This window comes from Girardinichthys multiradiatus, chromosome X (genome assembly GCF_021462225.1).
Source record: "Girardinichthys multiradiatus isolate DD_20200921_A chromosome X, DD_fGirMul_XY1, whole genome shotgun sequence".
Lineage (NCBI taxonomy): Eukaryota > Metazoa > Chordata > Actinopteri > Cyprinodontiformes > Goodeidae > Girardinichthys > Girardinichthys multiradiatus.
Genome location: NC_061817.1, coordinates 4,339,636 through 4,357,450, shown reverse-complemented (window position 1 = coordinate 4,357,450; position 17,815 = coordinate 4,339,636). Strand labels below are relative to the sequence as shown.

The 17,815-nt window shown below is 44.3% G+C and overlaps 1 protein-coding gene across 1 annotated transcript in view; it reads left to right on the top strand.

Annotated features, from left to right (window-relative positions):
• LOC124862267 (COP9 signalosome complex subunit 1-like) overlaps positions 1 to 17,815 on the top strand; it is a 49,069-nt gene that overhangs the window by 16,651 nt on the left and 14,603 nt on the right. The window contains exons 5-9 of the mRNA XM_047356087.1: positions 8,014 to 8,091; positions 8,366 to 8,426; positions 10,593 to 10,678; positions 10,932 to 11,026; positions 11,114 to 11,219. Coding sequence (XP_047212043.1) covers positions 8,014 to 8,091; positions 8,366 to 8,426; positions 10,593 to 10,678; positions 10,932 to 11,026; positions 11,114 to 11,219 — 426 coding nt within the window. The remainder of the gene's footprint in view (positions 1 to 8,013; positions 8,092 to 8,365; positions 8,427 to 10,592; positions 10,679 to 10,931; positions 11,027 to 11,113; positions 11,220 to 17,815) is intronic.

The following is a 17,815-nucleotide window of genomic DNA, read 5'->3' as shown; positions in this document are numbered from 1 at the left end:
TGTCACTTGCCGTGTGAATGCGTGGTCTTCCCAGTTCCCCACTCTAGAAACCGGAGCGGATCATGGCTAATAAAATAAAATACATGGCTAATAAAAGAAAAAGTCTTTGTCTTGTACCTGTCATTTCAATATCATCGTATGCAGGACCAAAAAACTTCCAGCAAATTTATACTCAAAAATAAACTTGGGCATACCCTTTCATTAACCTGGTTAAGGGATTTCAAAGATAATTCTTGCTTTTGTTGATGGGAATAGATTAAAAGAAATTACCTAGAACAACAAAATAGAAAGAAAGAAATTTTACCTAAAAGGCTGTCATGGTTACTTTTCTTCCCCTGCGCCGGGGTCTCTTAACCATAGTACAGAGGCTAACGGCATAGTGGATTGTTGGGAGCATAGTCCTACTGCAGCACAGCTGCAGACACACAGAGAAAGAGGGAGAAAAGGGGGCAGAACCTCAAAATTCTCAACCATAGCAATTATTTAAAAGGAATACGCAGGTGAGCATACAATATCCAACAAAATGTTCCCAAACGAAATAGGGTAGTCTGATGAAATACACACAATGGAAGACAATGGAGTGACGCAGCAGATTACAGAGAGCAGCAGGCAAGAGAAAATGATGTACTCAAAAACAAAAGAGAAGAAAGCGGGTGGGGGTGCTGGCCCAGCTAAAGGCTTGCAAACTGCCAATTCCCTCTGTCTTTCTGGCCAACGTCCTCTCACTGGATAACAAAGTGAACGTGTTACATCTGAGACTGTTTCCACAAAGATGAGGAACTGTGCTGTTCTTTGCCTCACGGAAACCAGGCTTAACAACATGGCGGATTCAGCTTTCCAGATCGACCGCTTACAGCTTTTCTAAGCTGACTGCGTACACTGGTTGGGAAAAACACGGGGAGTAGGTCTCTGTGTGTACGTGACTGAAGGTTCGTATACAAACTGTGTTCTGATAAATCTACTGCTCTGGCGTGATAGAACTTATGACTGAAATGTCGGTCGTGCCATCTGCCACGGGAGTTTACTGCAGTGTTTGTCAGCATTGTTGACATCCCACCGGGGCATTTTATGCAGTTGCTGGAGACTTTAATCATGTGAATCTAAAACGCACTTTGCCTAGTTTTTACCAGAGTGTCACAATTCTTACAAGGGGAGATAGTATTCTGGACTGCGTGTGCACTTAATATTTAGGGTGCGCACAGAGCTCTTCCTTGCCCCAATCTTAGCCTCTCCGACCACAACTCCATCCCACTGGCGCCAGCATACCGCCCCCTGCTGAGATGGATCAGGCCAACAAAGAAGACAGTCAGTAGCTATATTTGCAAAATGTCACGATCGGATTGAAACGTATTCGGACTAAAAACAAAAACCAAAAATCTGATTGCACCGTTTATATGGGCACACAATCCATCTTGATGTTGGTTTACATGCACATGGCTTTATTCAGAATAGAACCACTTAGATGCACAGTTATCAGATTTCCCTAAAAAAATACAGAAGCACTTCTGTCTTTGCTGAATGACAAAAATAGCAAACAAAGCAGTAGTGCACTGGTTCGTTAGTTTTCTGAGCGCCCAGGATGGAATCGTACTAGGGTTCTAATCATGGTTGAGACGTTACTGAACTCTTAATTAACCTACAAGCTCAGCAACACATGCTAGTGGTCTATCTGCATTACAAGATGAAAGAGCGGAACAGAAAAAGCATCTTTCAAAGTTCTGTGTTGCCTTGAACTTTAGTGCTGCTGGCCCTCCCTCCACCAGAGACCAGAAAACCAGTGGGAGGAACGTGGGGCGCACTCAGGTTGGCTTGCTTCATTCAAAATAACTTGATCCTGCCAAGCGTTTACATGTACGTCGATCGGATTTTCAATTGACATAAACCACCCCTCTCAGTCACATTACAATTTCATTCCGATCTTGCCAAATCCAATCAGAATATTCCGACTGACATGTTTTCATGACACATTTGTTGTCCAATTCGCCATTTATTCCAATTACTTATGCCCATGTTAACATAGCTACTGCGTGTGTGGCCCAGGGATGCAGCCTCTGCTCCAGGACTGTTTACAGTGCACATATTGGCAGGTGTTCACAGACGCGTATGAGGGAGAGGTGGACCCGAAGGAATACACCTCCTCCGTCCTAGGCTTCATCTCCAAGTGTGCTGATGATGTCACCACCACCAGACAGTAACCTGCAATCCAAACCAGAAACCCTGGTTGAATGCTGAGGTGAGGGCTCTGCTGAAAGCTAGGGATGCTGCGTTCAGGACAGGGGAGGCATCAGCACTCAGAGAGGTGAGGAAGGAACTGAGTGCATGCATCTCTGGGGCCAAAGCCATATATGCCCAGAAATTCCAGGGTCACTTTACCACCAATGACCCCCAGTACATGTGAAGGTGCATCAAGTGCATGACAGACCAGGAATGCACATGACTAAAGGGACTCTTCCTTCCCAGATGTATTCAGGAGGTTCTATGCCCACTTTGAGGACTCCATCAACGTCACTGTGGACCCCCATCAATACACCTACAGGTAGAACCGCTTCACTGATGACACCATCTCATCGGTGGTCCGCACAGCCCTCACCTAGTAAATCCTGCGTCCGTCTACTCTTTCTGGATTTCTCCTCAGCCTTCAATACCATCATCCCACAGACCCTATTGCAAAAGCTCTCTTCTCTTGGCCAGAGTTGCACAATGGGGAACTGGGTCCTTATTTCCTGACCAACAGACCTCAGGCTGTCAGGATTCACAACACTGTTCCTTCGCACACCCTCAGGAATGGCTTGCGCCCCCTCCTGTTAACTGTTGACTTATGACTGCTTGATGAGACATCCCAGCTGTCATATAATGAAGTTTGCAGACAACACAGCAGTTGTGGGATGAATCATGAATAGTTATAAGTCCAAAAACAGAAAGGATGTGGAACACCTGGTGCAGTGGTGCGGAGAAAACAACCTCTGCATCAATGTGAAGAAGACTAAGGAGATGGTGGTGGATTTCAGAAGGGACAAGCACCCTCTCCTCCTGCACATAAGAGGAGCAGCTGTAGAATTGGTCCCCAGCTTCGGGTACCTGCAGAGAAGGCTCACCAGCATCTCTGCTTCATCACTTGGGAGCTCAGTACTGAGGACCTTCTACCACTGTGCGATGGAGCGCGTCCTCTGCACCTGCAGCACCATATGGCACGACAGCTGCACTGCTGCTGAGAGGAAGGCTCTGCAGAGTGCGGTAAAGGCTGCACAGAGGACTGTGGGGAGCAGTATTACCCACCACCTTGGACCTCTACACATCACGATTCAGGGGGAGGGTCCTCCGCTTCATGAAGGACTCCACCCATCCTGCACACAGACCGTTTCAGCCCCTCCCATCAGGCAGGCAACTGGGGCGCATTCAGAGCAAGACCACCAGGCTCAGAAACTGCTTCTTACCTGAAGCTGTCAGACTGCTGAACTCAAACCACACTCTGTAGACTCTCTCACTACATACTGACCTGCACTAAGCACTATACCCACCAAAGGTGCAATAGTTCACCCTTATAGTGCAATATTAAGGAACTACCTCATGCTTTACATGTGTATTAGTACTTTGCAAAGTTAATTTCAGCTTCACTATTTAACTGTATATTTCTTTTTTTTTTTGCTCTTCACTGCATATATTTACTTACTGGTTACTTTACTGATTGCTATTTATTTTTAGATTTAGCCCTTTATGTTATACTTAGTTTTCTTTTTACTTATTAGGTTTCTTAACCTGAGTCCAAATTTCGTACCTTAACATGAGGTGGTATGACAATAAAAATCTTTGAATCTTTGAATCCTTGCTTATTCAGAGGTTTTTTCCAGTGTATCCTGGGCAAGCTGGTGAAAGAGCTTGAGTCTTTTTAAAACAGTCTGGTAGTGAACTGTCACTGGTGTAATTTGTCAGGGTGACCAGCCCAGTGACTTCTCTACCTAACAGCATTATATTGGGGGTCAGTCCGGTGGAGCTATGTCTGGGCGGCTTGGTAGACCATGACTGCATATAGGAGCAATAAATCTCAGTCCCAGTGGCAGCCTTCAGTGGTGAGTCTTTTGTATTGTACCAATATTCTTTTTTTATTCCCAGCAGTGGGTCCACATTCTGGAAAACAGCTGCCTTAAACTTTGTACCCTGATTGCTGTGTAAGTGTGTGCGGCTCTGTGTCTACTTGCCCACTCTGAAAAAATCTTTTCGGCCACTGTCAGCTGCTTTTCACTGGGGACAGGATATGTTCTTTGGTAACGGAATAGACCTCTACCTACTTTTCAAAATGCTCTGTTACAACTACAGTATAATGATTGTGTTTGTCAGTCTCGTTTTAAGGCCCCATGAGATTGAATGCGATCCTTTCTATTGGTGCTCAAACATGCACGGTGCCAATGGTTGCCCATGGCGTTTACTGTTGGTGAGCCTTGGCAGCACAACTTGTCTCTGTGCGGCATTATAGTGTTACTTTGTCTCTTATGTTGTACCAATAGTACCGGGTCCTTTTACCACAAAATGGCGCCCGGCTAAACCATTATTTATCTGCCCCATTACAGCTTTGCGTAATGTGTCGGGTAAGAGGAGTTGGGAGTAAAATGTTTTGCCACATTATGTACAATCCTTTCCACTGTGGGCAGTAAGCTTTTGTGGCTATGGTGGACCATAATGGTGGACGGCCCCCCCATCATCTACTCACTGCCAGACTGTTGCAATATCAGTTGTTCTTTTGGACACTGACCAGCTGCTCTAGTTTCCAACCCTGGAAAAATCTAGTTTGTGATGGCTGACTTACTCGGTGGATGCTTGGACAGGTTGAAACGCAGCTACGATGTACCCCAGTATGGGTAACCCAGACCCAGGCCCCCACTAGTACTCCCACAAGAGACTTCTCTGGGTTGGACGTGAACATCTACTTTGGACTAATCAGAGGGGTCACAAAGCACTGCTTTGTTGCTACACTGGTCACTGCTAGGCGCAGGGTCTTTTATGGTGCAAGGGCAGAATCTCTGACGCAGATGCCTGGAAAGCGCATGTGTATTTTGGTGGTTCCTGCCTGGGTGATGGACAATGTTAATGACATCCCTGATCTGAATCCGAGTGGTTTTTTGTTATTGGACTTCTGTGCTAACCACGGATTGTCCATAATGAACACCATGTTCAAGCATAAAAGTGTCCATCAGTGGACTTGGTACCAGGACAACCTAGGCAGGAGGTCAATGATCGACTTTGTTGTGTCGTCAGACCTTCAGCCTGCATGTCCAAGACAGGGGTGAAGAGAGGGGCTGAGCTGTCCACTGATCGCCACCTGGTGGTGAGTTGGATCCTGCTGGAAGAGGAGGAAGCCGGACAGACTTGGCAGGCCCAAGTGCATAATGAGGGGCTGCTGGGAACGTCTGGCAGAGCCTTTGACCAGGGATGTATTTAATTCCCACCTCCGGGAGAGCTTTGAACAGATTCCGGGGGATGTTGGAGACAAGGAGTCCGAGTTGACCATGTTCTCGCATCTATTGTCAATGTTGTGCCCGTAGCTGCGGCCTTGAGGTCTGCGGTGCCTGTTCGCGGCATCAATCCCGAACCCGGTGGTGGCACCGGCAATAAGGGACACTGTCAAGCGCCTCAGGAGGGGGGAAGCAGTGCTTCGCCAACACTGTTTACAGTGGGGAGGGGAGGCTGCAGACCTCGACTGGGGACATTATCGGACGATGGAAGGAGTACTACGAGGATCTCCTCAGTCCAGCCATCATACATTCCCTGGTGGAAACAGAGGCTGGAGACAGGGTTAGACTCTTTCATCACCCAGGCTGAAGTCACCGAGGTGGTTATAAAGCTTCCGCGGTGGCAGGGCTTCGGGGTGGATGAGATCCGACCTCAACTTCTATGGGTGTTGTAGGGCTGTCATGGTTGACACACCTCTTCAACATTGCGTGGCAGTCGGGGACAGTGTCTCTGGACTGGCAGACTGGGGTGGTGGTCCCCCTTCACAAGAAGGGTTACCGGAGAGTGTGTTCCAACTACAGGGAGATCACACTCCTCAGCCTCTCTGGTAAGGCCTACGCCAGGGTATTGGAGAGGAGAGTCCGGCCGATAGTTGAACCTCGGTTTCAGGAGGAGCAGTGTGGTTTTTCGTACCGGCCGTGGAACACTGGACCAGCTCTAAGCCCTCTACAGGGTACTCGAGGGTTCATGGGCATTTGCCCAACTGGCCCACATGTGTTTTGTGGACCTGGAGAAGGCATTTGACTGTGTCCCTCGTGGTGCCCTGTGGGGGGTGCTCCAGGAGTATGGAATCAGGGGCCCTTTATTAGGGGCAATCCGGTCTCTGTACAAGCGGAGCAGGAGTTTGGTCCGCATTGCCGGCACTAAGTCGGACCTGTTCCCGGCGCATGTGGGACTCCGGCAGGGCTGCCCTTTGTCAAATCCTGTCCCTTTATAGACAGGATTTCTAGGCGCAGCCAAGGCCGGAGGGGGTCTGGTTTGGGGACCAGTGGATTTCGTCTCTTCTTTTTGCGGATGACGTGGTTCTGCTGGCCCCCTCTAGCCAAGACTTACAGCATGCGCTGGGGCGGTTCGCAGCAGAGTGTGAAGCGGCTGGGGTGAAGAAAAGCTCCTCCAAGTCCGAGGCCATGGTACTCGACCGGAAAAGGGTGGTTTGTCCTCTTCAGGGTTGAGGGGAGCTCCTGCCTCAAGTGGAGGAGTTTAAGTATGGCTCGGGAATCTATATCGGATGCCTCCTGGACGCCCTCCTCGGGAGGTGTTCCAGCCACGTCCCACTGGGAGGAGGCCCCGGGGACAGCCCATGACACGCTGGAGGGACTATGTCTCTCGATTGGCCTGGGAACGCCTCGGGCTCTCTCCGGAGGAGTTGGAGGAGGTGCCTGGACAGAGGGATATATGGGCATGTCTGCTAGGTCTGCTGCCCCCGCGACCCGTTCCCAGATAAATTGGAAGATGACGAGTACAAGTACAAACCTAAATATAATTTCATTTGATTCATTGCTTGGTCTTTACCTTAAAGTGTGTTTCGTGTTGTATAATCCATTGATGTGGACATTAGCAATGCCTGTTTATCCATTATTTATTAAAAGAAATCAAACCAAATCTCCTGTCATTACTCTATTGGCCACAAATTATTTTCCAAAGTTTAAAAAATGCAAGAGAAAAAACAAATGTTTTTTTTGTTTTTGTTTTTTTTTTGGCAGTGAACAAACTGCTGCATCAAATGTCACTTAACACAATAATTAAAGTTTACATCTCAATGTATTCTATTTTTACAAGAACAGAATTTATCTCGGCCACCCTCTTTTAAAGTCTTGTATAAAATATTCTGAATTGACCTAAAATGTTGGATTTAACAGAAGCTACGCTTTCTTTTTACCGTAACTTTTAGTGCCCAACTATTAGTGAAGTATTCATCATTGTAGTCTATGAGAGCATGCTTTTTTGTCATTTATGGATTTTTTTTTTTTGAAGACCTGATCCACATCCATGGCTCATCGGGTAAAGTAGTTATCATACAGTCAGAAAGTTGTGGGTTTCTTTTATGACTTCCTTCTGCCACATGTTGAAGTTCCCCACGGCAAAGCACTTAAACCCAAGTTGCCTTCTTATCTGTGTATTGGTGTTTGAATGTGTGCGTTTTTTTTTTTCTCGTGTGCACTAGGGTGAATGTAGCTATACTGTAAAGTGTTTTGAGGATCGTCATAGTGTCTGTACTGTTCATTTTAGTGTTCATATTTGCAAAATTGTTCATTCATCAGCCTAAAAAAAATAAAAATGTTACTGTATGTGTTTTGAGTTGTACTTGAGTTGTTTAAGTCTAAAAAATCAATGGAAAGTAATGTTTGTATAGGCTGGACACTAATATTGTTATTGATACCTTTTCAATTTATACTCAAAGGCAAAGAGATTTTAGAAAATATATTCTAGTTTATATAAACATTTTTGCATGATTCACCTAACAATTCATTATCACAATGCCGAAGTCTTCTGTTTTGTTTTTGCTAGGTTAGTGTTTATCTTCAAAACTGGTCCCATGTGCTGAGCTATGTGAACAAGGCAGAATCCACACCGGAAATTGCAGAGGTAAACTCTAGCTCACAGTGGAGAACAGCAATTAGGCGTTTCTCTTTAGACCCGTGTGTACTGTGTTACTATGTTACTGTGATGTTTTATTTGAATTTTTAAAAAGAAATTAAAATGCTGAGATCTTGTAAGATGAATGCATTACCTTGTACAGGTTTTGTTAACAGAAGCTAAACCTGTGCAAAACACGTTTTTGCTACGTTTTATAAACTCACCTTAAAAACTCCTGCCAATGTCAAATGTCCTTTTTTCATTGTCTATTCTTTTTTTTTAGCAAAGAGGAGAGCGAGACAGCCAGAATCTAGCAGTCCTTACCAAATTAAAGTGCTCTGCAGGTATTACACTGTTTAGTTCAAATATTATACTTCTAAACTATTTAAATCATTGTTGCCAAATATTTGCCAATTATCTATGCCTAATGCATTTGTACATAGAACTAAAATCTTATTTTGAGTTTTTTTTTAAAAAGTAAATTTTTGCTTCTATTCATACATTTTGTTTCCTAAAAAGTACTCTAGTGGGATCGTCCTCATCAGTAGATTTTTCTGATTTACTTATTTATTTTTTCAAATCAAGGTGTATTTTTCTATTGAAAGTTGAATAAAGATTATTTATATCACAGAATGAAAAAGATTATGTGAAGGAATAAGTAATATTTCTAGTTTTATTCTTCAAAGGTTTGTACGAATTTCTCAAATTTGATCATCTTCAGTTATCAAAACTGTATTCCCAGAAATTAGTAATAACTTGTTTTTTACCTTTAAACTAATTCTAGTTATTTTTCTTTGTCATTCATCAACAATCAGATGGCCAGATATGCGTACAGGGGGGAGAACAAGTATTTGATACACTACTGATTTTGAAGGTTTTCCCACTTGCAAAGCATGTAAAAGTCTTTAATTTTGTCATAGGTACTCTTCAACTGAGTGACGGAATCTGAAACAAAAATCCAGAAAATCACATTGTGTGATTTTTAAGTAACTAATTTAAATTTTATTGCATGACATATGTATTTGATCACCTAACAACCCGATAGGAATTCCGGCTCTCACAGGCCTGTTAGTTCTTCTTTAAGAAGCCCTCTTATTCTCCACTTACTACCTGTATTAACTGCACCTGTTTGAACCGTATCTGTATTAAAAACACCTGTCCACACACTTAGTCAAACAAACTCCAACCTCTCCACAATGGCCAAGACCAGGGAGCTGTAAGGACATCGGGGATAAAATGGTAGATCTGCATAAGTCTGGGATGGGCTACAGGAAGATAGCCAAGCAGCTTGGTGAGAAGGCAATAACTGTTGGTGCAATTATAAGAAAATGGAAGAAGTTCAAGATGACTGTCAATCTCCCTTCTGGTCCGGGGCTCCATGCAAGATCTCACCTTGTGGGACATTATTGATCATGAGGAAGGTTTGGGATCACCCCAGAACTACACGGCAGGACCTAGTCAATGACCTGAAGTGAGTTGGGACCACAGTCTCTACGAAGACCATTAGTAACACACTACACCACCATGGATTAAAATTTTGCAGTGCACGCAAGGTCCCCCTGCTCAAGCTAGAGCATATCCAGGCCCATCTTAATTTTGCCCATTGACCATCTGGATGATCCAGACGAGGAAAGGGAGAAGCTAATGTGGCCTGATGAGACAAAAGTACACCTTTTTGGTCTAAACTCCACTCAGTCTTTGGAGGAAGAAGGAGGATGAGTCCAACCCCAAGAACACCATCCCTACCATGAAGCATGGAGGTGGAAACATCATTATTTGGGGGTGCCTTTCTGCAAAGGGGACAGGAAAACTGCACCGTATTGAGGGGATGATGGATGGGGCCATGTATTGGGAGATCTTGGCCAATGACCTCCCTCCCTCAGTAAGGACATTTAAGATGGCTTGTGGCTGGGTCTTCCAGTATGACAATAACCCGAAACACACAGCCAGGGCAACTAAGGATTTTCTCCGTAAGAAGTATCTCAAGGTTCTGGAGTGGCCTAGCTAGTCTCCAGACCAGAAGCAAAATCGAAAATCTTTGGAGGGAGCTGAAAGTCCATAATGCCCAGCGACAGGCTGTATCAAATACTTATGTCATGCAATAAAATGCTAATTAATCACATAAAAATCAACCAATGTGATTTTTGTTTTAGATTCTGTCACTTGCCGTTGAAAGGTACCTATGATAGAAATTAAAGACTTCTACATACTTTCCAAGTAGGAAAACAATCGGCAGTGTATCAAATACTTGTTCTCCCCATGTAATTATGACCCCATGGGTCCCCTCGTGGAGACCTCTTACTAGAGGTTATATTCTAACATCACATAATCACATTTCGTTAGCAGATCATAGAAATTACTTTAAATGTGAATTCACAATTGTTGTTGAAAAGTGCTGTTCAGGGGACTTGATTGCAGTATCAAGATCAACAATTCTCTGTTAAACCTGCCTATTTAAAGCGGAGTTCAATATCTTTTGATTTCTGTCATTACATTATTTTCTTCTTAAGGACTGGCTGAATTGGCCTCCAGAAAATACAAACCAGCTGCTAAGTGCTTTCTTCAGGCTTCGTTTGACCACTGCGACTGTCCAGAGGTGAGGTACTTTTTCAAAATATAAATATGCAGCGATGAACTGCTACTTTGGTTCTTTACTAAGAAATAAACATAGTTCAAAACAATACGGCTTTCCAAACCAGCTGAGAAATGCTACAATAGTTTTAGAATGTGTTTAACCATTTTAAAGTACTTCGTAAGATGAAGAATTGAACCTTACTTGTTATTTAGTATAGACTGATAAAAAAAAAACATTTGTTCACTAAAATACTTATTTCCGGATTGTTTTTCAGCTCTTGTCCCCGAGTAATGTAGCTGTATATGGGGGCCTGTGTGCTTTGGCCAGTTTTGATAGACAGGAGCTTCAGCGTAATGTCATCTCGAGCAGGTAGGGGTGTTGTAGTTGGTGTTTATCTAAAAATATCCTGGTGAATTTAATGAAAAAAAATGATGAAAATGTATTTCATGTCACCAGCTCCTTCAAGCTATTTCTAGAATTGGAACCTCAGATCCGTGATATCATCTTCAAGTTCTACGAGTCCAAGTATGCATCCTGTCTCAAACTGCTGGATGAAATAAAGGTTAGAAAACACATTTATGTTTTAAACTACAGCTGCTTTCAGAAATTAACTATTAGACAATTTAGCAAAAGTTGGTTCTCACTAGGTATGTAACATGGGAAAGTTTGTGTTACGATTGTATAAAAAATTGAGATTCAGTTTTGTAAGAATCTTTTGACCTCATGCAAAAAGTGTTATTACAAGGCTAAGGGTATTGCAGACGAGCTGGTAGTTGTTACTACTACTAATATCATTAGTGCTAGTAACACTAATATTTTTCATAATACTACGCAGATGCAAAGCATCTCACAAACTCACAAAATGCCTAATACATTGCAATTGTCATCTAAAAATTATTCAGTTTAGTACAAGTGCAACCTATTTATTATATAAACTCATGCTATTCAGATATATATTTTAAGCACATTTTGTTAGTTCAGATTATGGTTTATATCGAAAGACAACCAAATTTTCTAGGAAATTTTGAATAGCACAGAAGACAGTGTTTTTTTTTATCCAGAAATTTTAGTGTAGCCCTTTAGCTCAATCGTTGCTTGAGGATCCAAACATGTCCCTAAAGATATCATGTGAGTTGTTTTGGTCACATGTCCTGGGGTGTGAATTGGTGTAAAACCACCTGGGGAGATGTGTCTGCAGAGGTGTTAGAAAGATGAAATCAGAGGCCACCTGCTCTGTTTAGTGCTGGATTTTCATGTTCTTCTCTACCTGTTTTCCCTGTCCAAAATGTGCACATTACTGTCTTCAAACAAGTGTCCCTTGTTCATTTACTTTGTGATGTAAATGAACCACTGGTTATTGACCAGATAAGTTTGCTCTTCTGTGTTGGACAATCTGTTTTTTGTTTTTTTTTCCCCAACGCCGCACCAGTGGGGCAGCCTGTGGACAACCGTTGTTTATTTTCTTTTTAACAATGTTTATATGCGGAGACCGTGAAAGCAACCATTGTGATATTGTTTACACCAGAGATGAACTGTTAGGTCTTGTAGGCTCAGCTGTGCCACCTCCCACTGAGCAGCCCAATGTTCCCCATGAGCTGAGGAAGAAGTTATTCGGGACCCGCGCCGCCATCGGGGATTGCAACAGAAGGAGAATGTACAGACCTTTCTTCCTCGTCTTCCCAACAAACAGGATGAGTTGGGAGGTGTTTACCTGGCATTAAAGAGGCTATTGTGAGAGCATTTTGCTTTTGCTAACAGAGAGGTGGCTAACTTCAGACACCCATGTAAATATGGACAACTTTTTTACTCTGGCCCGCTTTATCCGGGACTGGGTCACGGGGCAGCAGACTCAGCAAAGACACCCAGACATCCCTCTCCCCAGACACCTGCTCCAGCTCCTCCGGGGGGAGCCCAAGATGTTCCCAGGCCAGCCGAGAGACATAGTCCCTCCAGCGTGTCCTGGGCCGTCCCCTGGGCCTCCTCCTGGTGGGACGTGCCTGGAACACCTCCCGAGGAAGGCATCCAGGAGGCATCCAGTGTACATGCCCGAGCCACCTCAGCTGGCTCCTCTCAATGTGGAGGAGTAGCTCTACTCTGAGCCCCTCTCGGATGGCCGAGCTCCTCACCCTATCTCTTAGGGATATATACAGGGGTTGGACAATGAAACTGAAACACCTGCCAGTTTAGTGTGGGAGGTTTCAAGGCTAAATTGGACAAGCCTGATAGCCAGTCTTCATAGCCAGTCTTTCTTTCTGCTCTCGGTGGAGGAGGACGCTTTTTCTCTGTCTCCCACCCCCTCCCATATCTGCCCTGCTTCAGCTCTGTGTCTTGTCTTTGGAGCCTCTTTTTGCATATCTTCCAAATTCTGAGTTATGGATTTGGTCAGCTGGTCTCTCAATGCAATTGATCAAATTTTCTCGAGGAGAAGACAGGGTGAAGGAGAGCCCAACTTGTCCGGACTGGACGTTTTTCTCTGGATACACAATGGACTCCTGGCAGAAGTGGAGGATTGTGTGTCTGTCGATAATGTCAGTCGAGGATGCGGAAGATGTGTATATAATTGGATGTTTGATATCAGGATTTCTGCTTTTTGGAGTCAGCGGTTACCTGGCATATTGAGAAATTCGGAGTGTCAGCAGCTGTTCTGGCCATTGTAAGGCTGCCTGGCACGTGTGATGGGATCTTCAGGGCGATCAACACTCAGACTGAGATGTTACGTGAGCTGAATCGCAGACTGAAAGTGATCCTTAGGATCGCAGGCAGGTTGCGGTTCCTGGACTCAGGGGTGAAATGGGATAAATCTTGGAGAAAGTTGTTCGCTCGGATCTGGCAGAAAGACCAGGAATTTGGCTGTTTGGATTCGCCTTTGTGAAGCACCAGCGAGACTCTCAAGGCTGACGGAAAATTAAGAGTCAGCCTAACCCAAATAATTATTGTTTTTCTGAATCTGGCTCCCCTGCACGGCCTTGATGGCTGGCTATCTTCAACTTCTCCTGGAAGTTATGTAAACATGACGCTCTGCTCCCTCTGCCCCCTCCCTTCCCTGAGGACACCTGTGGACCTGCTCAGAACTTTGTGGCCGGTTGATGAACATTCCAACGAACCATCAAGGACAATGGCCTCTGTGACAGTGCTTCATGGACTTACTTGCACACAATCACTTGCACACACACATATGCTCAAGATAAACATATGCACCCCCTCACACCACCTTCACCGTTCCCGGCATGATGTTGTTTTGTCAACTTGTTGCTTCTTTGTGCTGAGGTTTTTTGCAATCTCAAACTGTATCCTGCTAAGGATAAAGTGTGAAATATGATTTTTTTCCTCTACTTACCTAATGTGGCCTCTTTTCTCATCTAGCAAGGGCAGCGCCCGTGAGTGGGCAGCAAAGCCTCGGTGACCCGTCCCCCGTTGTCTTGTGTCATGATGTATGTTTGGATGGGTTGTACTGGAATTCTAATTTCCCCTCGGGGATCAATAAAGTATCTTTGAATCTTTGAATTGAATTGATTGTACATTGCACCAGTAAGAGCAGAGTGTGAAGGTTCAATTAGCAGGGTAAGAGCACAGTTTTTCTCAAAATATTGAAATGCACACGACATTATGGGTGGCATACCAGAGTTCAAAAGAGGACAAATTGTTGGTGCACGTCTTGCTGGCGCATCTGTGACCAAGACAGCAAGTCTTTGTGATGTATCAAGAGCCCCGGTATCCAGGGTAATGTCAGCATGCCACCAAGAAGGACCAACCACATCCAACAGGATTAACTGTGGACGCAAGAGGAAGCTGTCTGAAAGGGATGTTCGGGTGCTAACCCAGATTGTATCCAAAAAACATAAAACCACGGCTGCCCAAATCACGGCAGAAGTAAATGTGCACCTCAACTCTCCTGTTTCCACCAGAACTGTCCGTCGGGAGCTCCACAGGGTCAATATACAGGTCCTTCTCAAAATATTAGCATATTGTGATAAAGTTCATTATTTTCCATAATGTCATGATGAAAATTTAATATTCATATATTTTAGATTCATTGCACACTAACTGAAATATTTCAGGTCTGTTATTGTCTTAATACGGATGATTTTGGCATACAGCTCATGAAAACCCAAAATTCCTATCTCACAAAATTAGCATATCATTAAAAGGGTCTCTAAACGAGCTATGAACCTAATCATCTGAATCAACGAGTTAACTCTAAACACCTGCAAAAGATTCCTGAGGCCTTTAAAACTCCCAGCCTGGTTCATCACTCAAAACCCAATCATGGGTAAGACTGCCGACCTGACTGCTGTCCAGAAGGCCACTATTGACACCCTCAAGCAAGAGGGTAAGACACAGAAAGACATTTCTGAACGAATAGGCTGTTCCCAGAGTGCTGTATCAAGGCACCTCAGTGGGAAGTCTGTGGGAAGGAAAAAGTGTGGCAGAAAACGCTGCACAACGAGAAGAGGTGACCGGACCCTGAGGAAGATTGTGGAGAAGGGCCGATTCCAGACCTTGGGGGACCTGCGGAAGCAGTGGACTGAGTCTGGAGTAGAAACATCCAGAGCCACCGTGCACAGGCGTGTGCAGGAAATGGGCTACAGGTGCCGCATTCCCCAGGTCAGGCCACCTTTGAACCAGAAACAGCTGCAGAAGCGCCTGACCTGGGCTACAGAGAAGCAGCAGACTGTTGCTCAGTGGTCCAAAGTACTTTTTTCGGATGAAAGCAAATTCTGCATGTCATTCGGAAATCAAGGTGCCAGAGTCTGGAGGAAGACTGGGGAGAAGGAAATGCCAAAATGCCAGAAGTCCAGTGTCAAGTACCCACAGTCAGTGATGGTCTGGGGTGCCGTGTCAGCTGCTGGTGTTGGTCCACTGTGTTTTATCAAGGGCAGGGTCAATGCAGCTAGCTATCAGGAGATTTTGGAGCACTTCATGCTTCCATCTGCTGAAAAGCTTTATGGAGATGAAGATTTAATTTTTCAGCACGACCTGGCACCTGCTCACAGTGCCAAAACCACTGGTAAATGGTTTACTGACCATGGTATCACTGTGCTCAATTGGCCTGCCAACTCTCCTGACCTGAACCCCATAGAGAATCTGTGGGATATTGTGAAGAGAATGTTGAGAGACTCAAGACCCAACACTCTGGATGAGCTAAAGGCCGCTATCGAAGCATCCTGGGCCTCCATAAGACCTCAGCAGTGCCACAGGCTGATTGCCTCCATGCCACGCCGCATTGAAACAGTCATTTCTGCAAAAGGATTCCCGACCAAGTATTGAGTGCATAACTGTACATGATTATTTGAAGGTTGACGTTTTTTGTATTAAAAACACTTTTCTTTTATTGGTCGGATGAAATATGCTAATTTTGTGAGATAGGAATTTTGGGTTTTCATGAGCTGTATGCCAAAATCATCCATATTAAGACAATAAAAGACCTGAAATATTTCAGTTAGTGTGCAATGAATCTAAAATATATGAATGTTAAATTTTCATCATGACATTATGGAAAATAATGAACTTTATCACAATATGCTAATATTTTGAGAAGGACCTGTACATGGCCGGGCTGCTATAACCAAACCTTTGGTCACTCATGCTAATGCAAAATGTCGTTTCAATGGTGCAAGGAGCGCAAATCTTGGGCTGTGGACAATGTGAAACATGTATTGTTCTCTGATGAATCCACCTTTACTGTTTTCCCCACATCCGGGAGAGTTACGGTGTGGAGAAGCCCCAAAGATGCGTACCACCCAGAGTGTTGCATGCCCAGAGTGAAGCATGGGGGTGGATCAGTGATGGTTTGGGCTGCCATATCATGGCATTCTCTTGACCCAATACTTGTCCTAGATGGGTGCGTCACTGCCAAGGACTACCGAACCATTCTTGAGGACCATGTGCATCCAATGTTTCAAACATTGTATCCCGAAGGCAGTGCCATGTATCAGGATGGCGATGAACCAATACACACAGCAAGACTGGGGAAAGATTGGTTTGATGAACATGAAAGTGAAGTTGAACATCTCCCATGGCCTGCACAGTCACCAGATCTAAATATTATTAAGCCACTTTGGGGTGTTTTGGCATGGGCTGAGTCAGGAAACGTTTCTCCTCACCAGTATCTACATAGTGACTCGGCCACTATCCTGCAAAGAATGGCTTAGATCCCTCTGACCACTGTGCAGGACTTGTATATGTCATTCCCAGTTCGCATTGTGACGCTTGTATTGGTCGCAAAGATGCCCTACACCATACACTATAAATTATTTTGGTCTAAAACCAGGTGTTTCAGTTTCATTGTCCAACCCCTGTATATACAGTAGAGACTAAATGTTTGGACACACCCTCTCATTCAAAGAGTTTTCTTTATTTTCATGACTATGAATATTGCAGCTTCACACTGAAGGCATCAAAACTATGTATTAACACAGGTGGAATTATATACTGAACAAAAAAGTGTGAAACAACTGAAAATATGTCTTATATTCTAGGTTTTTCAAAGTAGCCACCTTTTGCTTTGATTACTGCTCTGCACACTCTTGGCATTCTGTTGATGAGCTTCAAGAGGTAGTCACCTGAAATGGTTTTCACTTCACAGGTGTGCCCTGTCAGGTTTAATAAGTGGGATTTCAAGCCTTATAAATGGGGTTGGGACCATCAGTGGGTTTGTGCCGGAGGTGGATACAGTACAGAATTTGTATTATGGCGAGAAAAAAGCAGTTAAGTAAAAAAAAAACGAGTGGCCATCATTACTTTAAGAAATGAAGGTCAGTCAGTCCGAACAATTGGGAAAACTTTGAAAGTGTCCCCAAGTGCAGTCACAAAAACCATCAAGCGCTACAAGAAACTGGCTCACATGAGGACCGCCCCAGGAAAGGAAGACCAAGAGTAACCTCTGCTGCGGACGATAAGTTCATCCGATCACCAGCCTCAGAAATCGCAGGTTAACAGCAGCTCAGATTAGAGAACAGGCTCAATGCCAACAGAGTTCTAGCAGTAGACACATCTCTAGAACAACTGTTAAGAGGAGACTGTGTGAATCAGGCCTTCATGGGAAAATAGCTGCTAGGAAACACTGCTGAGGACAGGCAACAAGCAGAAGCAGACTTGTTTGGGCTAAAGAACACAAGTAAATAGACATTAGACCAGTGGAAATCTGTGTTTTGTTCT